Source organism: Heptranchias perlo, chromosome 16, assembly GCF_035084215.1.
Source record: "Heptranchias perlo isolate sHepPer1 chromosome 16, sHepPer1.hap1, whole genome shotgun sequence".
Taxonomy (NCBI): Eukaryota; Metazoa; Chordata; class Chondrichthyes; order Hexanchiformes; family Hexanchidae; genus Heptranchias; species Heptranchias perlo.
Genome location: NC_090340.1, coordinates 34,134,859 through 34,161,778, shown reverse-complemented (window position 1 = coordinate 34,161,778; position 26,920 = coordinate 34,134,859). Strand labels below are relative to the sequence as shown.

At 41.0% G+C, this 26,920-nt stretch overlaps 1 protein-coding gene across 7 annotated transcripts in view; it reads right to left on the bottom strand.

Moving 5' to 3' along the window:
- Positions 1-26,920, bottom strand: part of LOC137333656 (uncharacterized) — a 430,358-nt gene that overhangs the window by 43,518 nt on the left and 359,920 nt on the right. For all 7 annotated transcript variants that reach the window (XR_010965955.1, XM_067997916.1, XM_067997920.1 and 4 more), the window contains one exon: positions 21,382-21,476. Coding sequence is in view for 6 of the 7 variants with exons in the window: in XM_067997916.1 (XP_067854017.1) it covers positions 21,382-21,476 (95 nt within the window). In the remaining variant the exon portion in view is untranslated. The remainder of the gene's footprint in view (positions 1-21,381; positions 21,477-26,920) is intronic.

Sequence of the window (26,920 nt, the reverse complement as noted above, 5' to 3'; positions counted from 1 at the left end):
TTAGATAATATAGTACCACAAAATTATACTAAAACTATATCTGACTTTAGTTTATGAGCATTACAGTTCAATACTAGGCTCTAACACCACAAGAATTATATTTAAAAATTGAAATTATATCCATTCTTCACCATTTTATCTAATATGGTTAAGTTAGAATCTTTAGGAACATAGGAATAGGAGTAGGCCATTCAGCCCCTCAAACTTACTGCACTATTAATTAGATTATGGCTGATCTGTACAGCAACAAAATTTACTTGCCTTAGCTCCATATCCCTCAATACCCTTAACTAACAAAAATCTATTGTTCTCAGTCTTGAAAGCTCCAATTGTCCCAGCATCCACAGCCTTTTGGGGAGAGAGTTCAAGATTACTTCTACCTTTTGTGTGAAAAAGTGCTTCCTGGTTTCCCTCCTAAATGGCCTAACACTAATTTTAAGATTATGTCTCCTCATTCTTGATTCCCCCACCAGAGGAAATAGTTTCGCTGTATCTACCCTATCGAATCCTTTTAATACGTAAACAAAGATGATTCATGGTTTCACATTTATAGGCACAATTGATACGTGTTCACTTCCTGTGGGCTCCCCATAGCAATGGTGGAACACCATTCACAATGGGCAAAATGAGCAATGTTCCAACATAGACCAGCAATGCAAGCTTGAGGCCATCAAGACTGAATTGAAAACAGAGTACACTGAAATTCTATCACTAACATTGAGTGTTAGTTTTTTCCCCTATGTTTAATACACTCTACCAGAAATAAAGCTGGAAAAATATGGCCATTCTTTCAGGGCAAAAAAAACCAAGTATATACAGTATGAACAGAGAAGGGTCGAAAGCTGTCAAATTAAGTGAAAAATGGCAAGCAACCAAATTGAATAAAAGAAAGAGTGCTCATAGTTCAACATGCTGTGTGGTTGATTTTCCAAAGCTCAAAGTAAAGCCAAATTATGGAAAGGGTAATTTCCTCAGCGTCAGCAGTATGTACAGGCATTAACCACAAAGAAACTGTTGTTCAGTATAATAGCGAAGTGCATTTATATTTTATTGACGTATAACCTGTGTATGTTCAGTAGAAAAGTTAGTTTACCTTACTCTGGCTGAGCATTTCTTATTCATGGAATATAGTTTATTTTTTAAATACATTAGGAATTACGGTAGATCTTCATCAGTGACAGTGCGTCCAGTTTGCAAAGTAGAAGTAGACAGTAAATGATGCTCAGCTCTTCTATAACTAAGACTGGGTTTGACTTTTAAAAGGATCATCAGAATTGATGCTTCTCAGTCTGCCAGGCGTTTCTATAGAATTTGTGGAATGAGACAGTTTGAAGAGTATGTCCACAGGGACATTTCTGCTTGGAGAAAGACCATTGAGGATTACAGCTCAAGACAGTACAGACCCATCTCAGTAAGGAAGGTGGGAAAAGCCCCACCATGATTTCTAATGTCTTGTATGCAGGTGTGTTGCACACCAAAAGTACCATTTAATTGTGGTCTGAGTCTTGAAATATATCATCAGAGGGAGAGACAACGGAGTTATCAGAAAATTCAACCCAATTATAATATATCCTTCCTGCAGCCATTGGGCTGGCTATGCTTTCTGATGATAGATCTCTGTGTTTTGGGACAAGGGGTAGTACTGTGAGACTACTGAACAAGAAGGTTCAATGGTAATGTCCTCATTCGAGTTTAGGGTCAATCGTCCCAACTCCTTCCCAACCCCCAGCTCTGCCCTGGTGCTAGACAGGTGCAGTATGTCTGTCCGGGACAAGTTATAGCCGATTTTGGTGTATTCAGCCATTATGACCCAGTCATATCTCAGAGCAAACTTAATTTAGTTATAGTAAGTAGCGTTTTTTAGTGAATCAAGGTCCTAGTGTAGTTAACATTCTCTAAATTAAGAGTAATTTAAAGGAGTAAACTCCTTAAAGGGAGTAACTAACAAGCTTAATCTAAGGTAAGTCATGGCAGCAGAGCTCGGACCCAAGATATGCTCCTCCTGCACTATGTGGGAAGTCATGGACATTACCAGTGTCCCTGGCGACCATGTGTGCAGGAAGTGTATCCAGCTGCAGCTACTGGCTAACCACATTTCTGAGCTGGAGCTGCGGTTGATTCACTGTGGAGGATCCGCGATGCTGAGATTAACTGGCTAGCACCTTCAGTGAGGTGGTCACAGCGCAGGTAAAGTTTACGCAGGCAGAAAGGAAATGGGTGACCACCTGGCAGAGTAGAAGGACTAGGCAGGTAGAGGAGTCCCCTGGGGCAATCTCCCTCTCAAACAGATATTCCGCTTTGGATATTGTTGGGGGAGATGGCTTATCAGGGGAATGCAGCAAGAGCCAAGACCGTGGCACCACGAGTGACTCAGCTGCACAGCAGGGGAGGAAAAAGAATGGGAGAGCAATAGTGATAGGGGATTCCATCGTAAGGGGAACAGATAGGCGTTACTGCGACCGCAGACGTGACTCCAGGATGGTGTGTTGCCTCCCTGGTGCTAGGGTCAAGGATGTCATGGAGCGGCTGCAAGACATTCTGAAGGGGGAGGGTATATCGGTACCAACGACATCGGTAAAAAAAAGGGATGAGGTTCTGCAAGCAGAATATAGGGAGTTAGGAAGTAAATTAAAAAGCAGGATCTCTAAGGTAGTAATCTCAGGATTGCTCCCAGTGCCACATGCTAGTGAGAGCAGAAATAGGAGAATAGACCAGATGAATGCGTGGCTTGAAAGATGGTGAAGGAGGGAGGGGTTTAAATTCCTGAGGCATTGGGACCGATTCTGGGAAAGGCGGGACCTGTACAAGCTGGACGGGTTGCACCCAAGCAGAACCAGGACCAATATCCTCGTGGGGGCATTTGCTAGTTCTGTTGGGGTGGGTTTAAAATAGTATGGCAGGAGGATGGGAACCAAAGGGCAGGTACAGATAGGACAAATTCAGACCAGGAAACGGGAAGTAGAAAAGCAGTTAGTGACGTAGTTAGTGACTCAGAAAGGCAAAAGAAGCAAAGGTTAAATAGTGTTCAGCGCAGGAATTTGACGGGGTTAAAGGGTATATACTTCAATGCGAGGAGTATTACAAACAAAGCAGATGAGCTAAGGGCACAGATAGACACATGGCAGCATTATATCATTGCTATAACAGAAACCTGGCTTAAAGAGGGAGATAATTGGCAGCTCAATATCCCTGGATATAGAGTTTTCAGGCAGGATAGAGGGAGTGATAAAAAAGGAGGCGGGGTAGCATTATTGGTTAAAGAATCAATTACAGTTGTGAGAAGGGATGATATGCTAAATGGATCATCAAGTGGAGGCCATATGGGTTGAGCTAAGAAATAAAAAAGGGGCAGTCACTACTAGGAGTGTACTATTGATCCCCGAATAGCGAAAGGGAGATAGAAGAACAAATATGTCGGTAAATTTCTGAGTGCAAAAATAAGAGGGCAATAATAGTAGGGGACTTCAACTATCTTAACATCAACTGGGATTCAAACAGTGTGAGGGACACAGGGGGCGCAAAATTCTTGATCAGTGTCCAGGAGAACTTTTTTAGCCAGTACGTGACAAGCCCAACAAGAGGGGATGCAATTCTAGATTTAGTCCTGGGAAATGAAGATGGGCAAGTGGGTGAAGTGACAGTGGGTGACCATATTGGGGATAGTGACCACAATTCAGTTAGTTTTAGCATTATTATGGAAAAGGACAGAGTTAAATCAGGAATAAACGTTTTAAATTGGGGGAAGGCAAATTTTACAGAACTCAGAGGTGATTTGGAAGAAGTAGACTGGACACAACTACTTAAGGAGAAATCAGTGGTAAGCCAGCGGGAGGCACTAAAAAGTGAAATTCTACAGGTACAATGCAAACATGTCCCCTCAAAGAGAAAGGGTGGCACTGCTAAATTTAGAGCCCCCGGTTGTCTAGAAGTATACAGGGCAAGATAAAGCAGTAAAAGAAAGCTTATGACTGTCACAGAAAACTAAATACTGCAGAAAGCCTAGAGGAGTATAGAAAGTACAGGGATGACGTAAAAAAGGAAATAAGGAAAACAAAGACAGGGCATGAAAAAATATTAGCAAGTAAGATTGAAGAAAACCCAAAAGATGTTTTATCAGTACTTTAAGAACAAGAGGATAGCTAAGGAAAAGGTGGGACCTATCAGGGATGATAAGGGTAACTTGCGTGTAGAAGCAGAGGATGTGGGTAGGGTTTTAAATGAATATTTTGTCTCCGTATTCACAAGGGAAAGAGATGATCCGGATATAGTAGTTAAAGAGGAGAGGTGTGAAATATTGGATAAGGTAAACATAACGAGAGAGGAAGTACTAGAGGGACTGGAATCCTTGAAAGTTGATAAGTCACCAGGGCCGGATTGTTTCCTAGGCTATTGAATGAAGCCAGGGAGGAAATAGCGGATGCTCTGAGGATCATTTTCCAATCCTCACTAGATACAGGGGAGGTACTGGAGGACTGGAAGACTGCAAACGTAGTACCATTGTTTAAAAAGGGTACAAGGGAAAGGTCGAACAATTATAGGCCAGTCAGTCTTACCTCGGTGGTGGGCAAACTATTAGAATCAATACTGAGAGATAGGATAAACTGTCACTTGGAAAGGCATGGTTTAATCAGGGATAGTCAGCATGGATTTGTTCAGGGAAGGTCATGCCTTACAAATCTGATTCAATTATTTGAGGAAGTGACAAGGAGGATTGATGAGGGTAGTGTAGTGGATGTTGTCTACATGGATTTTAGTAAGGCATTTGACAAGGTCCCACATGGCAGACTGGTCAGAAAGGTAAAAGCCCAAGGGATACAGGGAAATGTGGTGAATTGGATCCAAAATTGGCTCAGTAACAGGAAACAAAGGGTAAAAATCGATGGATGTCTTTGCGAATGGGAATCCGTTTCCAGTGGTGTGCCACAGGGCTCAGTGTTGGGTCTCTTGCTGTTTGTGGTATATATTAATGATTTGGAGTTGAATGTAGGGGGCATGATTGGCAAATTTGCAGACGACACAAAAATTGGCCATGTAGTTGATAGTGAAGAGGATAGCTGTAGACTCCAAGAAGATATCAATGGGTTGGTGGAGTGGGCGGAAAAGTGGCAAATGGAGTTCAACCCGGAGAAGTGTGAGGTAATGCACTTAGGGAGGGCAAACAGTAAAAGGGAATATGCAGTAAACGGGAATATATTGAGAGGGGTAGAGGAAGTGAGAGACCTTGGAGTGCATGTGCACAGGTCCCTGAAGGTGGCAGTACAGGTAGATAAGGTTGTGAAGAAGGCATACGGAATGCTCTCCGTTATTTGCCAAGGTATAGAATACAAAAGCAGGGATGTAATGATGGAACTGTATAAAACACTGGTAAGGCCACAGCTGGAGTATTGTGCGCAGTTCTGGTCACCACATTACAGGAAGGACATAATTGCTCTGGAGTGAGTGCAGAGAAGATTTACAAGAATGTTGCCAGGGCTTGAAAATTGCAGCTTCGAGGAGAGATTGGATAGGCTGGGGTTGTTTTACTTGGAGCAGAGGAGGCTGAGGGGAGACTTGATTGAGGTGTACAAAATTATGAGGGGCCTAGATAGAGTAGACAGGAAGTACCTGTATCCCGTAGTGGAGAGTTCAAGAACTAGAGGACATAGATTTAAGCTGATTGGCGAAAGGATTAGAGGGGACATGAGGAAAAGCTTTTTTACCCAGAGGGTGGTGGGTGTATGGAATTCGCTGCCCGAATTGGTGGTAGAGGCAGGGACCATCAACTCTTTTAAAAAAATACCTGGACCTGCAGCTAAAGTGCTGTAAGGTGCCAGTACGGACCGGGTGCTAGAAGGTGGGATTATAATGGGCACCTGGTTGTTCTTTGAGCTGGCGTGGACACGATGGGCCGAATGGTCCCCTTCTGTGCTGTATCTTTTCTATGGTTCTTTGGTTCTAGCAGGCCCACCTCTTAGCAGGGCCTTGTGCTCGCAAACAGAGGAGGAAAGTGGTACACAGATGCAGGCCTGGCTGCCAGCCTTTGTGGTTTCTGGCTGCTGCTGGAAAACTGAACTGAATTTGTGACAGGCAATGAGAAGAAAACTAAATTTGGGAAACGCAGAGGACACAGGTTTGTTGCTAAGTCATAGTCTGTGATATTTGGGTACGGTAGCATAGTGGTTATGTTACTGGACTAGTAATCCAGAGGCCTGGACTAAAATCCGGAGTCATGAGTTCAAATCCCGCCACGGCAGCTGGCGAATTTAAATTCAATTAATTAAATTTTAAAAATCTGGAATTAAAATACTAGTATCAGTAATGGTGGCCATGAAACTACCGGATTGTCGTAAAAACCCATCTGGTTCACTAATGTCCTTCAGGGAAGGAAACCTGCCATTCTTACCCGGTCTGGCCTATATGTGACTCCAGACCCACAGCAATGTGGTTGATTCTTAATTGCCCTCTGAAATGGCCTAGCAAGCCACTCAGTTGTGTTCAAGAAGGCGGCTCACCACCACCTTCTCAAGGGCAATTAGGGATGGGCAATAAATGCCAGCGACGCCCACATCCCATGAACGAATTAATTAAAATATCAATAACGACAAACTAAAAATAAATACCATTTTAGCACTGAAAAATTAAGAGAATTGTCCGGGAGCTGTTGAGTGATGAATGGCAGAAGCTGTATTTCTATTTTCTGCATTTAATTCTCGTGTGTACATCAGACCTGACTCAACATCTACCTATAACAATACTTTAGGATAAGATTTAGAAAAGGACTTCTGTTTCTTGGAGAGCTTGATGCTTTCTCCCTGATGACATAAGTTGCTATGGTCCCTAGCCTCAAATTGGTGGCTCCAAGTTAGTGTAACTATGATTCCCTACATCCATCGCTGCTCAAATATTGTCAGTACTGCAGAGAAAGCTACAGTATAAATACAGCATAAGATGACACTTAACAGTCACAGAGCAATCTTGGTGGTAGTGAAAAGTCAGCATGGTTGATGAGGATTTGATTTTGTTTGGACTTCAGGCTCACATTTGGCTACAAAGGTCCAAAATTTCGATATCTGTGAAGTTTGATTTAAATGGAATACTCGCTGCCATTTTTGAGTTGCATTTCAGGTCAAGTCTAACCCCAAATGGTCTGAACTGTACAAAATCTGAAAATTTCAAGCCACTTTGTGTTTAGGCTATTGCGTTAACCTTCAATTTCTGCCAATAATACCACCACATCAGAAGTGGCAGCAGTAGTGTTATATTGTCATTATTAATAAATTAAGAACATTTTAATAAATCGATATGCACATTCCTAATCCCAATGTGCAGGGATTTCTCAAGGACTTTCCAGTCTTTTATCAGAGATCTTTTTGCTCTCTGCCTTCCTTTAATGGTGAAGGGCATGGCTTCTAGTGTGAACTGAGCCCATTTACTGATGAGCGCTTAGTTAGATTTCTGATGAGCTAGAAATGTATTCAAATTAGATTGGGAATATTAATTTGTTCCTAATAATTTGCAAGTAGTTCATCAAATTCAAATTATTGTGGATTTAAGAGGAACAGCCTCTCAATTATCTTACATCTTATTGGTGAAATAAAAATTGAGCAATGTTTCACCAACTGTGGATAATTCACCTTTATGGGGTAGCAGAATTAACTTTAGTATATTTCCACTCAAAGAACTTGATCTTTGTTTAAAAGATGAATTGATTGTATGAATTAATGATCTGCATGAGTAACTGCTGCAAATTAGAATAATGTGTGTGCATTTGATATGGATTATAACTACAAAGGATAAAAAAAAGGATGAAAGGTCCGTAACCTCCTGCACCACAAATTGATCAAAGGGCTAGTACTTAATTATGTCAAAGAAAGATGGAATGTGGATAGACTTAGTTGGGGAAGCCCTGGGATGTGACAGCCAAATGTAGCAGCTCCCTCTCCTCACTATCCTGGCCTATCTCAGAAAAGAGTAGAGATTAAACCTGAGATTTCCATGGTCTTTATGGAGCACTGGGAGAGTAGGCCAGAAACCATGGGGGTGATTTTAAACCCCATTACGGGTGGGTTGGAGTTGAAAATAGTTGGTTTTTGGGTCATGACCGCAACCTGGTTTAATGTCGGCGTGTAAAAGTACAGGCTTCCCACTGGGAATGCAAAGTCTGAAAATTTTGCGGTTGCGACCCAAAAAAACAACTATTTTCAACTCCCACTCGCCCCCAACCCACCCGTTCTTGGGGTTTACAATCACCCCCCACGTTAATCTGTGCAGTACTGTCACATATTTCTCAACTGCTTGTTGCATTTGTGATGAGAAAGCAAATAATGTCTTGTGCTGTAAAGTTTAAAGTGATGATTGACCAATTAACATTTACAGATCGTTTTGTTTTCATTCATTTGAATATTGTTTGAGTGACTGATGGGGATTTGGTAATAGGAGAGCATCAGAATAGGCGAGTCTGGAGGTGACAAAGTCACGGAAGAGAGTTCAGCAACAGAAGGGCTGAGGCAGGGGCAGGCGATGTTACGGAGCTGGAAGTAGGCATTCTTTATCATGAAGAGAATATAGGGTCAGAAACTCAGGTTGAGGTTGAATAGGACGCCAAGATTGCAAATAGTGTGGCTCAACCTGAGATAGTGGCTGGTGAGAGGGGTGGAACTGGTGGCAAGAGTATGAAATTTGTGGCAGGGCCAAAGACAGTCTGACAACACAGAGTCAGTGGAGGGGTCAAGAGGGGTGATGGAGAGTTAGAACTGGGTGCCCTCAGTGAAGTGCTACCTTCGAAATAGCGGCCCTGAGAAACTGAGGTGGAAAGTAAGGAAATTCACCAGGGGTCCAAGCCCTGTCCCCCCCTCCCCTGCACGCAGCAAGCAGGGAAGGAGCCGCCTGAATTTTCCAACATTCTCCACCATATGTCTGCTGAGAAATTAGGGCTATGTTGTTCGCTAAAGAAAATTCAGGTTATTCATGATAAAGTGTGTAGCTGGATTGAGAAGTGACGAGGCAAAAGATAGCAGATGATGGGAAATGGACATTTTTTTTTGCTGGGGAGTAGTAACTAATGGAATTCTCCATGGGTATAGGTTGAGTCGTTTACGGTTTACACGATTCACATACGACTGAAAGGGCCAGAAATTGCAGCGCAGCGAGGCAACACTCACTGCAGCTCTTGTGAATTAAACTCACAAAATTACTTACTACAGGCTCCGTGACGTTGAATTGTTCGATTTTGAACTTTAAAAAAATTGTGCATTATCAACCCAGCCTCTGGGCAACATGAGTTGACGCGTGTGGAACAGTCTATGAGAATAGAAGACACACACACAAAATCTGTCAGGAAGAGAAGTCACTCCCACAGATACAGGCTACATTGCTCAAGCAGGCAAGCAAAATTCATTCGTTTAAAGTTAGTATTCTGGATGTCACTTTAAATAAAAATTTTTAATCATTTTATAAAAAGCCAAAGAAATAATTGAATTAAAGAGACGGAAGGGAAAAATAAATAATTTTTAAAAAATTTTTTAATGTCCAAAAACTATTAAAATAAGAAGTAAGAGGAGACTCCACATTTTTAAAATTTAATTTTTAGTTGTTTGCAGTCATTAAGATTAACCGAGCTTTTAAAACTTAGTTTAGACCTGGTATTTTTTTAGTGTACCTGTTTGGTGGCGTAATTAGTTACTTTCCAGGTGGGCAGATGAGCAAGTTTGCGATTTTTCAATGATTTCTCTGATTGCAGCATGCGATGGCCTTTTAATTCGAAGCTGTCAAATCGTCGACGAACCACTAGGAGCAAGTTCACGATTTCTGTGTTTTAGTACGCATGTACAAACGCGGGAACTTGCTCTTTCAATTCACCATTTAAAAACTGAGCGTGCTGTTGAGCTCCTCTGTTATTTCGGGAGCAATTTCTGGCCAAAAGACTTCTAAGTATTGTCATAAATTTGCCTATGATACCAAGATATGTGGCTGTGACCAGAATTGGAGAGACACATTTGAAGGGTCCTAGACAAATTAAACGAGTGGACAAACAAATGACAAATTAAATTTAATGTTGAAAAAAAGTAAGGCCACACATATTGGTTCAGGATTCATAAAGCAGATGAACACAATGGATAGTGTCTACTGACGAGGGTTGGAAAAGAAGATTTGGATGTAATTTATCAACCATTCACTGGAAATAAAGAGTAAATTCAAGACTGTTGTCAATAAATCCTGTGCTGCATCTTAAAGGGTTTTGATTACAAACTGAAACAAACTATTTTAGCCCTTTATAATGGATTGGTAAGCAGTGTATTAGTCATGTTCATGGTTTCATTCTCCCAAGAACCCACCAAGTGTTTGGTATTTGATTATCTGTTCTTATATTTCATCTTCCAACCTTCAGTCACATTCTTAAACATGTATTTAAGAGAAAAGAAAGAAAAGGAGGAACGTTTTTTCATTTAAAAAAAAAGGGAGACACTAATGTGGAACTACAGGCCTCAATGTAAGCTGCCGCTGATCTAATCTGTTTTTCTGCATCAAAGAACTCAAGTCATAGTTAGTAATGCACATGTATAAACATTATCAAAATTTCCCAAACTTTTTGTTGAGGCAGTTAACATTAGTAATACAGATGTGAATAATTTTATTTGTAAGTGGCTGTACTCATGTATAAGTATAAATGGGCATATGGGAGCTGAGGGTAGCATATCTCACTTGTGCTGGTTTTTTTGTAGCACTGCTCACTTCTCAAGTAATACATCTCTTTAGAGAGTTTTGTTAGCAGTTATTGATTTCAATTAACTGTTACTAGTTAGTAGATATGTTTTACAATTAATTTAAATCCCTTGGCACTCATTTAGAATAATGCAGAAGATTCACGGGCTAATATTTTCCATCAGAATCCCTGTGTTTATGTGCTTTGCATTTAAATGCACCTTCTACCAGCAGTTTTTGTGTGATTGGAATTTCTTTGTTAGTGCATTCTTCACTGAGAAGGATTTGTACTGCTGCTAAAATATACTACGGCAAAAAGAGGCAGATTTAAATTAACATGAGTCATACAAGTTAATTATTGCTGAACAAAGCAAACTTTTGCTGACATAAACATCAGGGCCTGGAATTTCCTCGGTGGATGCAACCCAGGGGTTAGACCTAAAAATGTACCCATTCCCACGGCCATTCTGCTGATGTCAAGCTATGCTCAAATTTCCTGCCAATCTCATTAGAATATGCTCAAACGTAAAAATGAGCAGAAAGAATCGGGGCTCAAGGAAAGTGCCAAACTCTCACCATATAGTCCTTCTTTAAGTATGAAAATTAAAGTTTCATCTCAATCAACCATTCACTCAAATTAGGCACAGCATGTTTAAAAACCTGCAATCAGGGAAGCTTTCCAATTTTTAATGTGACTTATACCGATGCCATAAAAATGCATTCAAAGAAACAGAAAATACAGTGCAGGTCTCAGTGAGGATCATTTTTTAAAAAAACTCTCAAAAAATTGCAACAAAATACCAGAAAAATGATTTTGTTTCTGCTGCACCTGAAAGTCCACTCATAATTTGAAGAGAGCCTCTGAGCAATTGGAATTTGTCGGAAACTCGAATATCAGGCTCTGTAACTTGGGGTCGAGGCCAGTTTTATGGGTAGAGTTGTATTTAGGTGGAGGGATCGATTGACGGCCGTAAGAGATCGAGGAGATTTGGGAGTATTGTACATGTGCCCAAAATTCCGTGATCTTTTAGATCGAGTAATTGATCTGCCTTAATAATACTCCCCTGTATAGGGGAGTGGAGAATTGTGCAGAAAAGTGTGTGTAGCAAGTCAATGCCACAGGTATGCCAAAGGGTATAAAAGCTTTGCCAGAACATTATTGTCAGCCCTTGTTCTTTTCTTCATCCCCACCACAATATAAATATATGAACTAAAAGTTAAAGAAAGGAAACTGTGAATGCTTTCGCATATGTTTACCACTTTGAGCGAGCAAACATATCTGTGCAACCTTGCTGGTGGCATTTCAAAGGTTCCATTACTTTGATTTTCCTAATATGCACAATACAATATCCAGCAGAGCAATCGGCTTTAAATTGACAGTAGGAAAGAAAAAAGAAAGAATTTGCATTTCTATAGCACCTTTCACAACCTCAGCACGTCACAAAGTGCTTTATAGCCAATGAAGTAATTTTGAAGTGTAGCCACTTTTGTAATGTAGGAAATGCGGCAGCCAATTTGCACACAACAAGGTCATAGAATCATAGAATTATAGAATCATTAGAGCAGAGAAGGAGGCCATTCGGCCTATTGAACTGTGCTGGCTCTTTGTAAGAGCAATCAAGTTAGTCCCATTCCCCCACTCTTTCCCCATAGCCCTGCAAATTTTTTCTCTTCAAATATTTATCCAAATCCTTTTTGAAAGCCATGATTGAATCTGTATCCACCACCCTATCAGGCAGCGTATTCCAGATCATAACTAATCGCTGCGTAAAAAAGTTTTTCCTCACATCGCCTTTGGTTCTTTTGCTAATCAACTTAAATCTGTGTCCTCTGGTTCTCAACCCTTCCGCCAATGGGAATGGTTTCTCTTTACTTACTTTATCTAAACTCTTCATGATTTAAAACACATCTCTCAAATCTCCTCTCAACCTTCTCTGCTATATGTCAAACAATCCCAGCTTCTCCAGGCTATCCATGTAACTGAAGTCTCTCAACCCTGGAACCATTCTACTAAATCTTTTCCGCACCCTCTCTAAGGCCTTCACATCCTTCCTAAAGTGCGGTGCCCAGAATTGGAGACAATACTCTAGCTGTGGCCAAACCAGTGTTTTATAAAAGTTCAACATGACTTCCTTGCTTTTGTACTCTATGCCTCTATTTATAAAGCCCAGGATCCCAGATGCTTTTTTAACCGCTTTTTCAACCTGTCCTGCTACCTTCAAAGATTTGTACGCATATACTTCCAGGTCTCTCTGTTCCTGCACCCCCTTTAGAATTATACCATTTAGTTTACATTGCCCTGCTCGTTCTTCCTGCCAAAATGGATCACTTCGTACTTCTCTGCATTAAATTTCATCTGCCATGTGTTCGCCCATTCCACCAGCCTGTCTATGTCCTCTTGAAATCTATCACTATCCTCCTCACTGTTTACTGCACTTGCAAGTTTTGTGTTATCTGGCAAATTTTGAAATTGTGCCTTGTACACCCAAGTCCAAGTCATTAATACATATAAAAAAAAGCAGAGGTCCTAGTACCGACCCCTGGGGAACATCACTGTATACCTTCCTCCAGTCCGATAAACAACCGTTCACCACTACTCTCTGTTTCCTGTCACTTAGCCAATTTCGTATCCATGCTGCCACTTCCCTTTTATTCCATGGGCTTCAATTTTGCTGACGAGCCTATTATGTGGCACTTTATCAAACTCCTTTTGAAATCAATCAAGTTAGTTAAACACGATTTGCCTTTAACAAATCCATGCTGGCTTTCTTTTATTAATCCATACTCGTCCAAGTGACTATTAATTTTGTCCTGGATTGTCATTTCTAAATGCTTCCCCACCACCGAGGTTAAAGTGACTTGCCTGTAGTTGCCGGGTTTATCCTTACACCCTTTTTTGAACAAGTCTGTAACATTTGCAATCCTCCAGTTCTCTGGAACCACCCCCCTATCTAAGGAGGATTGGAAGATTATGGCCAGCATTTCTGCAATTTCCACCCTTACTTCCCTCAGCAACCTATAATGCGTCCCATCCAGACAGGGTGACTTATCTATTTTAAGCATGGCCAGCCTTTCTAGTACCTCCTCTTGATCAATTTTCACCCCATCCAATATCTCAACTACCTCCCCTTTTACTGTGACTTTGGTAGCATCTTCTTCCTTGGTAAAGACAGATGCAAAGTCCTCAGTTACACAAACAAACTGCAATGTGATAATGGCCAGATAATATTTTTTTTGAAGTGAAGTTGGTTGAGTGATAAATATTGGCCAGGCCACCCCGGAGAACTCCCTTGCTCGTTTTCAAAATAGTGCCACGGGATCTTTTATGTCCATCAGAGATGGCAGACTGGGCCTCGGTTTAATGTCTCCTCCGAAAGGGCAGCATTCCCTCAATACTGTACTGGAGTGTCAAGTTTCTGGGGTGGGACTTGATCACATGACCTTCTGACTCAGAGTCAAGTGTGTTACCAACTGAGCCACAACTGACTATGAACTCTGTGTAGTGAACAACCATCCTTCTCCCCACCAAAAACCTAAATGGTAAACTTCAACTTCATCCACACACACAATAGCATGTGCTGCTGTGCTGTGAAGTCCGGTCTATAAAGCTGTGGCTTCAGTTTACAAATAACATTGTAAATTATACAATTTATCTTTAGGTCATAGTAGTGCTCCCACATAAATGCACTATCTCCCATTCTGTACTTTAGAAATACTTCTGATAATTCAAAATTGTTTTCTGTATTGTCTCTAATAATTTGAATTAAGCAAAATGGAAATTTAGTGCTAAATGGGAACCATCTGAGCATTCACATTATAAGATAGTTTGAATTAAGAGTAGGCTGTATCAGCAAAATGCATTTTAGTGTTAGATTTTAATTTTCAGGTTTATCAATTATCCTAATGTAAAACTCTGAATAATTACAATAGTCTGAGTTTGGAATACAATAATATGTTAGCAGCATTCATCTAAACAGATTGCATTCAGACCTTCTTGATTTTGTTTTGTTTTAGGTGTTTATTTTTCTTGCAAATTAAACTAGAAGATATACATTAAGACATGGTGGGGTTTGCAAAAGAGCAAACTTGTATAAGGTTAGTCTGAATCTTGTTAACTATAATATTCCAATTCTGTGTTTTGAGGTGTGTAACTTAGGGCTTCATTGGAATTAGTTTTGCCATTGAATGGAAAGGCTTTAAAGATTTTATCACAGTGTAATCTAGTGTAATCCATGTTGGTAAAAATTCTGCTAAATGACAGAGGCCTGTTTTGCCTGTTGCTGTGTTGTTAAGCATCAGAACAGTGCTTTTTGCTGGATAGCATAAATGGAGCAATGACATACTTTGAAATGATTGGAATTGTTGTGGTATCCACGTGATTGACAAATTGTCTCGATGGAAAAATAGCTCATTGGGAATAAACCATCTGAGGTTCATTAGAATAAAACAAGGGAAATACAATTCATCGATTAACAAAGTTTGGAAGGGGGATCTGGTGCAATGATTTGTTCACTTCAGGAAAATTCGTTTGCCATAAGTGTAAGATTCTCAAAATTCACAGATCCCCCAAAACTCGGAGAAAAACCCTAAAGAAATTCACCTTTTCCCTGAGTGTGGAAAAACTTTGACCATTGACTGAAATCCTAAGATGGAAGGATAGGTGAGAGGTCACCAGACGAATCCACAACACACACATGGAATGTGGGAGAATTACTGCTTCAGACATGTCTCTGTTTTAATGCAAAACCGACAGCAGGTGGTCGACACTCAGCACTAATTCGAAAGGCAGTTGGCCATTGAAAGAGGCAACTGCTCCAGACATGGTGGGGCCATGCCTTTGTTTTAAAGCAAAACCCATCAACACCTAGGACGTTGGATACAAAAGGAAGCCTTGTGTGACAAGCTCTAAAAATCAGAATTAACAATGACCCATCGGGAGAAGCAATTGCAACATGATGAGGGACCATCAAAAAGCCATCAAAGATTCTTAAGGACTTTGTAAGAACTGTTTAAACAGACATGAAGTGTTTTTTTTAAAAAAGTGACGAAGACCATTGTAAGAGAGGGATATAGAAGTGGAAACTCGAAACCTCGCTCTCGCTCTCTCTCTCTGGTTCTTGCTGGCGCGTGTGTGCTGTTTGTTCTGCCTGTCTCTGGAAGGAAGAGCAGCTTCCAGCGAACAACAAGGCAAGGGGTTCGACAGGGAAGGTCAGCAGCTCTAGAAGCAGGCCGACACACAAGAAGAAACCAGAGCAACAGCCCCAGTGACCGTCAGACACCTCGCGGCAACAAGGGCCTTACGAAACAACCAACCGAATATTGCCACCAACCAACCGAGTAATATTGGGCCACCGCGACCAAAGAAAACCAACTCGGGAGAAAACCGAAGATCCGCAAAGTTTCTACTCTACAATCAATTTCTGACTTACCTCTGGGTGAATTACTGTCAAGGATTCGTTTGGTGAGCATTATCTCTGGCCCTTTAGCGTCCAACTTAGCTAGTACAGTGGGATTGGGAGGGGTGAGGTATCTTTCTATAGTAATTTCTCTTGTGTGTACCGAAGTGTTCCCCATTTTATTAGAGTGTTAAGATTGTTGTGTTGTATTTTCTCTCTTGAATAAAGGTTAAAGTTTCTTGCACCAAAACCAGTTGTCTGCTGCACTTTGTCACAACCCCCAAAAAGTCCAAGGTCTAGAACCCAGGGAGTGGGAGCGATTCGAACCGCTCAGAAGTTAGAGGCGAAGCTGACACTCACCACCACCCCCTACAAATGCAAATACAGTCTTTGATACATGCGATCAATAAACAGCATAGTTGACTATTGAATTTCTTAGCCTCTAGTTCCAGCATCACATTCAGTTTTTGAAAGTTTATGTCAAAAAGTAAAGTGAGAAGCCATGGCAAATCCTATATGCTTTCCCAAAATGAACAAGAGTACTTGAACTGCCATGGAATAAAAGAGGAGACGAAGTGCCATAAATTGATCATAGCTTCTCATCCACACACCCCACATCCCTCTATGAATTGAATTCATCGATTCTCTGCCACCATATGTTGCCAGAAATGATCTCCCGCATATTTACAACTTGTAATACTGTCGCAGCAAATGTAGTAAATTAATGTGAATAATTGTGTTTATATCATTACTCTTGTAAGCAATTTGAAATGTTGATAAATTTGTCCAATTAAAAAAAGTATGTGATCAAAGGCCAGTGCAGTAGTGAAGGTTTTTAAAGCCCCATCAATCTGAGCCGCACTTTAGTGGAACACGAGTGCACCAATGTGATTCCCCACATGGTCAGTTCCTAATCTCAGCTGTGCCACTGTGGAAATAGGCAAGCAAAGGCGGCACTCTTCTTCAAAGGGAGGGTGAAAAATTGAAGAACGCCTTTCCCTGGGTGTCTCTTGTGGGTTACAGAGCTGCACTGCTAGATGCACAAGGACGCACTGCTTCGCCACTCTAGCAGACCCAGAGGAAAAAACAATGGAGAAAATTAATAAAGTTAAAAATAATGATGCCAACGTGCTCCTCAAATCTTATGTAAAATATGTGGAGCAAAGAAATCTAAAAATTCTTATATTAAATTTGCACTAAAATAGCAAATGAGTTATTGCAAAGATGATAATCATCTAGTATTAAGTGGTGAGGGGAGTTTATGTATAAACTGTCAACTGCATAGTTTATGTCTGGCAATTTAACCTAACCAAAAATTGATTTATGCAACTCTTACGAATTGACTCAACAAAATAATAAAACAGTTAAGGCTTGGGGATTAGTTTCTTTTCACTGTCTTAACTCATCTCAGCAAGATTGTATAGGGGTAGGATTACTAGTCTGAATCCTTAAAAATAGAATATTAATTTACAACATTTTGCTAAAGGTAACAATACAAATACAACATGTCCAGAATCCAAACCCCGTGCGCTCCTTCCCCAGCACCAGCAATAAAAATCAAAGTACAGGCGCAACCAAATGCTATATAATTTTATCCAATTACCATGTACCTACTAGACACAGCAGTGGGGGAAAAAATACAAGTGTGCAGAACTATCACAAAAATGATTCTGCTCACTTCTGAGGGGAGACTGGATATCTAGGAAATGCACTGACCAAATAGATAAAAATTGCAAAAGACTATGAGATTGGTACATAACTGCAAAATAAAAGCATCAAGAAAAACTGAAGTGAACTTCAGTCATTTGTTCAAAACATGAAGGCTTGGATTTTCAAACTGAATACTGCCCGCTTTGGGGGCGGGGGAGGTTGGAGGCCTCCTTCTGAATTCCCGCCCCTAAAATTGGCTGCACAATGTTTTTCTGCCTGTGCTTGCATATGCTGCCATATGTTCATGATAATAAGAAGGTGGGGCTTCATGCAGCAATCTATTTTACTTAGTAACCGCCCCAGCTTTGCCTTCTGGGACCATCGCCTGCATAGAAGAGGTGTTTAAGCTCTTTTGGTGGCAGGAGCCAAGTGGTGAACATGATGTCAGGGCCCTTCTTCCACTTTCATCAGTTGGGGTGCACTTCTGCTGCGTCCCTCTCCTCCTTATGAATATTAATTGAAGCAGAGCAATGTTCAGGAGGAGTCTACATTTCGTTCCATTTCTGGCCTGCCCCTTCAACCAAAATACAACTTTTGAGCAAGTAGAGCTAGGGAAAAGGGAGGAGAGGGGGGCAGGGGAAGGAGCAAAAGGGAGAGGTCTGTTCATCTCTAACATCTCTCAGTTCTGAGGAGAGGTTATTGACCCGAAATGTCAACTCTGATTCTCTCTCCACAGATGCTGCCTGACTTGCTTAGTGTTTTGCACCATTTTCTGTTTTATTTCAGATTTCCAGCAACTGCAGTAATTTGCTTTTGTTTCCGTAATAGCTAAAAAAAGCTTTTACCATTGCTACTGCAATTGTCCACTATCCTCTTCTCCAATGGCCTTTTGCCTGCTCGAACAGCAGTTTTTGTTTCCTTTAATTGTGCATGATACATGTCACCTCTGCACCCTAAACACCATGGCCCCAATTTAGATTGTTTTGAGTCTGCAAGTATATTTGATGCCTGGAGCATAAATGATCATGGCTGAATCTGGATTGCTTGAGTTTATATCAGTTCAAGATCTGACTGCCTGTTACAGCAAATAACAGCGACTCTCATTCATAGAGAAAAAAAAACTTGGGTCAGCTGGTAATTATATAGCAATTAAAAACAAATCCACATTAAAAAAATCCTTAAATGATTTATTGCCCACTGAGGTTTGCTAAAGCATAATGAACGCCAATGCGCTATTTTATGCCCATGCTTCATAACTGTGCACTGTTCCATGTAATGAAAACTGCATGTGAGCACTGTATGTTCCTCACTTAATAAATATATCAACGGTCATTCTTTGGAATCAGGGCTAATTTTTATGGAGTGCTACGAGTGATAATGACTGTTCCATGGGATGCAGAGGCCCATAGTTCTCAAATAAAATACTGTATGATACAATTTCTCAAATAAGCATGCATCAAGCTTTAAAATGATTAAATATGCACATTGCTAAAGCAAAATGATTATATATATATCTAAATACAGGTGCTGTCGTTACTTATGCCTTTCGAACATCAGATGACTTTCACAGTGCATGTGACAATATGTACTGGAAGCAAATTCTCAGTCTACAAACTTCATAATAATTGTGTTTTAGCATATAATTAGATTAATCATTTTGTTTACTCCAGCACCATCTGACAAAGTTGTCCATCTAGCTGTAATTTTATTTAATCAGATGTAGTTGTCTATAAATAAAGTGTGCAAATCAATATAATTACATCGGAAGCTATCCAGTCATCAAGTTCCACATGACACACTGCTCAGCTGCCCTTCACTTTAAAATCCCAACAGTGTAAACAAATAAATTAGGGCTTGCCATCTCCAAGTGCATGGTATAGTAACCCTGTCAGGGGGTTGTAATTGAAGAAAATTAAATAAAATTCAATGCAGTGTATTAATTAAACAAGGTTAGGCCTGGTGCATGAATTAATTTAATAATGCACAGCACATTTATTTTTGGACATATGATACTGTGAAGGCCTTTACCATGATGAACTGAAGTGTTCGATATTTATTTTTTAACAAGGGAAAAAAAAATTTCCCCTTCTTACTAAATTTGAAAAATCTATTAGGCAGCATTTATCCACTGTTAATACTAAGTACTGTATTTTTCAATAATGTACAAATTTCAGTCATCTAACATTTTGGAGGCCTTTCTTGATGAAGTCAAAGGTTTTGTGTGTTATGACAACAATGAACAAATAATTTTTTAAAATATTTTTCCAATCATTTCCCCTAATATCTCAGCGACTTTATCCAGTGAGTGACTGAGCCATATATACCAAGGTGGCCCAGGTTTGATTGCCGTTCTGTGCTGAGATAGAAGATCTCAGCTGGAGCAGTGGTAGGCTGTACTCCAACTGGGCTCTGCAGCACTGCATTAATGAGCAGAAAACCACCCTGGTTTCTTGCTACTCATCATTATGCTGTAATCCCTGTTGAAAGTGTTCATGTCTGGAACGGATCGGTCTTGGCTGAAGATTGCTGATACCCAGTGCTTGATTTTAACTCCCCCTGCCAAGTAGAAACCAGGCCCAGGGTGGAGGGGCAGTTAAAATGAAATAGGGGTTTACCCACTCGTTCCCCTTCCCCCTCCACCTACACCTCCACCTCCACCTCGACCTCGATCCGGCCAACTGTAATTTTAAATTGCAGGTGGCAAGGACACCTGTCCCAAGCTGGCGGGGTCCTCTTTAAATATGCAAGTTGGGCTCTGATGATATCACCAGGGCCTGATCTGACATTTTAACCTGAGGCATGAGGGGGGAGCAGTGATGGCTTCCTCACCAGGCAAAACTGTCAGAAGCAGCAGCCAAGGCCATAAGAAGCCCAGCAAAGTAAGTTTAAAACGTTTTTTTTTAGTTTCCTCGTGGGTCAAGAGGAGCAGGAGTGTCCTGCAGGCCCCACAAGGAAACTTTGGGCCTCCCCTACCTTGGCCTCCCCATCTCCTGACCAGGATTCCTCTCCCAGGGCACTTACCTCTTGCCGCCCAATTTTAATGGCTGGGCATCCACTTCCCAAGAAGTCGGCAAGCAGCATTCTAATGAGGCCCAGCCATTAAAATCAGCTGAGCCTGCCTGTTGCCGCTTTGCTGCATTCCCGCCCAGGAGTTAAAATCAATCTCAATGGCAAGCCTTTTAACTGAATAATGAGCACTGGGTTGACCTGTGGGTGACTGCTGCTCATAGAACTGTATTTCACCAAGGAGTCAATGCATTAGGGGAATGGAAACTTTTCTTTTTACAAGTAATCAGGCAAAATCTTGAGATGGTGATGAAAGTTGCATTATCTATCAGGTTTTTTTTGAATGAAAATTTGACAAAACTGTATAATTAAAAGAAATAAAAATAGAAACTGGTCTGATCAAGGATATACACCTGAAACATCATATCCTATATTTTACTTTTACTGATGCTGACTGACCTGCTGTACATTTCCAGCATTTTCTGGTTTTATTTCTGATTTCCAGCAAGTGCAGTTTTTCCTTTTTTTTAATGCATCAAAAATATTATTCTGTAAAATTTTACTGCTTTTAATTTAATTGTACCATATTCAGTAGATTGTCCCTCACTTTTCAACCTCTTGACTAATGCCTTTCACAAAGTCTTGGTACCTTCTGAATGTCGCCATGTCCACTTCATACTTGGATCCAATTGGTATGTGGCTCCCACACAAGTAGTACAGTCGATCCACTCTGTGTGGCACTATCTTTCAAAGAATTAGACAATTAGTGATCCCCCCTACAACAATTACGCTCCCATATACTAATTCACGACAGCATCTGTGACTAAATGCAGAGCTGCCACAAATTTATTCACTTCATTAAAAAAGTTTGTGTCAAGCTCTTATCAGTTCCTCAGCCAGAACTATTTTGACTGTCACCGGTCAGTAACTGGCTTTTCATTTCTTTGAATCCCATTACATCACAGCACACAATTTCCTCCATTTCCACTGCATCTAAACAGAGCTCAGAATAGTAGGCAGATTAAAACCTCCATTAATAGTGTGTTAATTGCAAGTCAACCACCAATGCTTTTATCTGAGTAATAGCAACTTCTGCATCAACGACAGGATAACTCGGAATGCACTCAGTCATACTTTCTAATGCATAAAAAATACAATATTAGCAGCAGAATCATTTGAAACTTTCTAATCACTCCCCTATTTTGTTGTGGAAGATGTGTTTTCACTGAAATCTCCAGTGGCTACCAGGTGTAGCAGACAAAGTGTTCCTTCCCTAGTCACATTTGCTAATGTAGTTCGGTGGAGCATTTTTCATTCCTTGAGATCAATTTGAAGGGATTCTTAATCTTATGATTACCAAAGCTTTAATGATATTTTAATCTTTTTGTTATTTCATAATTATGTTTATGCACCATACATTCAATACATTCCCAGTATAATTACATGTGTAAACAGGATTTCCGTCTCACTTCCAGCGAAGTTACAGCAGTGGAACAGGAGCAGCTCTGAGGAATTTCCCAGCCTGCATAGCTAAGTTTCCTCATTGTCTCAACTTATTATACTGAAGGTTGCACAGTTCACTTTTGTTGTTTCGCAGAATGTCTTCTTGAGTTGAAATACATAATCCACTTAGACATTTATTGCAAACAACTATCTTTGGGCAGTTGCATAAGATACTTTAAAAAAAAATCTATAGAAATGATTTTCACAATCATGTAAGTCAGTCTCAACACGTTATATGTTCAGCATGCATTTGGCTGCAAGTGTAAATTTCACTGCAGTGGAATTTGCTAGAGTGAGGCATTTCGCGACGAGTGCCGTGAATTAGATTTTTTCCTCACCCTTCAGGTCGTATTATTTTTCTGGCACAAATTGCTGGAAGTGTGAGCTAGTAACGGCTTGGCAAGGTCAACGGGACATCATGAACATCGAGTCCAATGGTCTATCTCCTTAACCAATGAAACTCCATACTTTAGGTATGGAGTAAAAGGTAAAGTGTTAAAAAAGGAAAAAGCAGGAACTAAGTGTCACAAAACATATTTGAAAGTTCTTTATCTGAATGCAACTAGCATTCGTAACAAAATGGACAAGTTAATGGCACAAATAACTACGTATGGGTATGATCTTGTGGCCATTACAGAAACATGGCTGCAGGGTGACAACGTATGGGAATTAAATATGCCAGGGTATTTAACAATCAGGAAGGACAGGCAGGAAGGAAGGGGAGGTGGGGTGGCTATGTTAATAAAGGAAGGAATCACTAATACTGAGAAATAATATTGGGACAAAGGAGCAGGATAATGAAACAGTTTGGGTAGAGATAAGGAATAATAAAGGGGAAAAAACACTATTGGGTATAGTATATAGGCCTCCTAGTAGTTGCAACTCTGCTGGAAGAAGTATTAATCAGGAAATAGTCGGGGCATGTAATAAGGGAACAGCTACAATTATGGGGGATTTTAACTATCATATTAACTGGACAAATCAAATTGGGCAGGGCAGCCTTGAGGAAGAGTTTATTGAGTGTATTAGGGATGGATTTCTTGAGCAGTACGTAACTGATCCTACAAGGGGGCAAGCAATCTTGGACCTGGTCCTGTGTAATGAGCCAGGATTAATTAATAATGTCCTAGTTAAGGATCCCCTTGGAATGAGTGACCATAACATGGTTACATTCCATATCCAATCAGAGGGTGAGAAGGTTGGTTCTCAAACAAGCGCACTGAGCTTGAATAAAGGAGACTATGATGGTATGAGAGCGGAATTGATTAAAGTGGACTGGGAAAATAGATTAAAGGGTAAGACGGTACATGAGCAGTCGTGTTCATTTAAGGAGTTATTTTACAACTTTCAAAAAGAATATATTCCACTGAGGAAAAAAGGGTGTAAAAGAAATGACAGCCATTCGTGGCTAAGTAAAGAAATTAAGGATAGTTTCCGACTTAAAACAAGGACATATAAGGTAGCCAAACTTAGTGGGAGAATAGAAGATTCGGAAGTCTTCAAAAGACAGCAAAAAGTAACGAAAGGATTGATTAAGAAAGGGAAGATAGATTATGAAAATAAATTAGCAAAAAATATAAAAACAGATAGCAAGAGTTTCTATAGTTATATAAAAAGAAAAACGGTGGCTAAGGCAAACGTAGGTCCCTTAGAGGATGAGACCGGGAAATGAATGGTGGGAAACATGGAGATGGCAAAAATGCTGAACAAATATTTTGTTTCAGTCTTTACGGTAGAGGACACTAAGAATATCCCAACACTGGACAAACAGGGGGCTCGAGGGGGGGAGGAGCTAAATACGATTAAAATCACTAAGGAATTGGTACTCAGTAAATTAATGGGACTCAAGGCGGATAAATCCCCTGGACCTGATGGCTTACATCCGAGGGTCTTGAGGGAAGTGGCAGTAGGGATTGTGGATGCTTTGGTAATAATTTTCCAAAATTCTCTGGACTCGGTAAAGGTCCCGGCAGATTGGAAAACTGCTAATGTAACACCCTTATTTAAAAAGGGTAGTAGGCAGAAGGCTGGAAATTATAGACCAGTTAGCCTAACATCTGTGGTGGGTAAAATTTTGGAGTCTATTATTAAGGAGACAGTAGCAGAACATTTGGATAAACATAATTTAATAGTACAAAGTAATCCAGAGATTACAACCTCAAAGGTTGTAATCTCTGGATTACTCCCAGTGCCACGGGCTAGTGAGTATAGAAATAGGAGGATAGAACAGATGAATGCGTGGCTAAAGAGTTGGTGCAGGAGGGAGGGTTTCAGTTTCCTGGATCACTGGGCCTGCTTCTGGGGCAGGTGGGACTTGTACAAGTCGGACGGGTTGCACCTGAACCAGAGCGGGACAAATATCCTTGCGGGGAGGTTTGCTAGCACTGTTGGGGGGGGTTTAAACTAACTTGGCAGGGGGATGGGATACAGTAGAGCTACAATAGGGGGTGATGTGCAGCCAAATATAGAGAAAAAAACAAGTCAGCTTGGAAGACAGGGCAAATATGTAAGGGCAAGGCTGGATGGCATCTATTTTAATGCAAGGAGTCTTGCGAATAAGGTGGATGAACTGAAGGTGTTGATAAACACATGGGAGTATGATATTGTTGCTGTCACAGAGACATGGTTGAGGGAGGGGCAAGACTGGCAGCTCAATATTCCGGGGTACAGAATCTTCAGGCGAGACAGAGGGGGAGGTATAAGAGGAGGGGGGGTCGCAATATTAATTAAAGAATCAATTACTGCCATAAGGAGGGATGATATATTAGCAGGTTCCTCTAATGAGGCCATATGGGTGGAGCTTAAAAACAAAAAGGGGGCAAGCACTTTGATGGGAGTGTACTATAGGCCCCCAAACAGTCAGGGGGAGATCGAGGAACAGATATGTAGGCAAATCTCAGAAAATTGTGCAAATAATAGGGTAATAATCGTGGGGGATTTCAACTTCCCCAATATTAACTGGGATACTCAGAGTGTAAAAGGCTTAGAGGGTACAAAATTCTTAACGTGCATCCAGGAGAGCTTTTTGAGCCAGCATGTAGAAAGTCCTACAAGAGAGGGGGCGGTACTGGACCTAATTCTAGGGAATGTGACCGGCCAAGTGGAAGAAGTGCTAGTAGGTGAGCACTTTGGTGACAGTGACCATAATTCGGTGAGATTTAAGGTGGTCATGGAAAAGGACAGGGAGGGGCCGGAAATAAAGGTTCGAAATTGGGGGAAGGCCGATTTTAATAGGATAAGGCAGGATCTGGCCAAAATGGACTGGGATCAGCTGCTTGTAGGAAAATCCGCATCGGAGCAATGGGAGTCTTTCAGAAGGGAGATTGAGACCATACAATGGCAACATGTTCCCGTAAAGGTCAAGGGTGGTTCCAAGAACTCCAGGGAACCTTGGATGTCAGAGGATATACGAGAATGGATTAGGAAAAAAAGGAGGGCTTTTGGCAGATACAAAAGGCTAAAGACGGAGGAAGCCCTAGAGGAGTACAAAAAGTGCAGGGGGATACTTAAAAAAGAAATTAGGAGATCAAGGAGCGGCCATGAAATAACACTGGCGAGCAAAATAAAGGAAAATCCTAAGATGTTTTATAAGTATATTAAGGGTAAGAGGATGACTAGGGAAAAAATAGGGCCCATTAGGGACAAAAATGGCAATCTGTGTGTGGAGCCGGCAGATGTAGGAGGGGTTCTAAATGAATTTTTTGCATCTGTTTTCACTATGGAGAAGGACGATGTAGACATAGAAATACGGCAGGGGGACTGTGATATACTCGAACATATTAACATCGAGCGGGAGGAGGTATTGGCGGTTTTAGCAGGCCTAAAAATGGATAAATCCCCAGGCCCGGACGAAATGTATCCCAGGCTACTGTGTGAGGCAAAGGAGGAGATTGCAGGGGCTCTAACACATATATTCAGAACCTCTCTGGCCACAGGGGATGTGCCAGAGGACTGGAGAACCGCTAATGTAGTACCATTATTCAAGAAGGGGAGTAGGGAAAAACCGGGGAACTATAGGCCAGTGAGCCTAACATCAGTGGTAGGAAAATTATTGGAAAAAATTCTGAAGGACAAAATTAGTCTCCACTTGGAGAAGCAAGGATTAATCAGGGATAGTCAACATGGCTTTGTCAAGGGAAGATCATGTCTGACTAATTTGATTGAATTTTTTGAGGGGGTGACTAGGCGTGTGGATGAGGGTAATGCAGTGGATGTGGTATACATGGATTTCAGTAAGGCCTTCGATAAAGTCCCGCACAGGAGACTGGTCAAGAAGGTATGAGCCCATGGAATCCAGGGTGCCTTGGCACTTTGGATACAAAACTGGCTTAGTGGCAGAAGGCAGAGGGTGATGATCGAAGGTTGTTTTTGTGACTGGAAGCCTGTGGCCAGTGGGGTACCACAGGGATCAGTGCTGGGTCCCTTGCTGTTTGTGGTCTACATTAACGACTTGGATATGAACGTAAAAGGTATGATCAGTAAGTTCGCTGATGATACAAAGATTGGTAGGGTAGTAAATAGCGAGGAGGATAGCCTCAGTCTGCAGGACGATATAGATGGGTTGGTCAGATGGGCGGAACAGTGGCAAATGGAATTTAACCCGGAAAAGTGCGAGGTGATGCACTTTGGAGGGACTAACAAGGCAAGGGAATACACAATGAATGGGAGGACCCTAGGCAAGACAG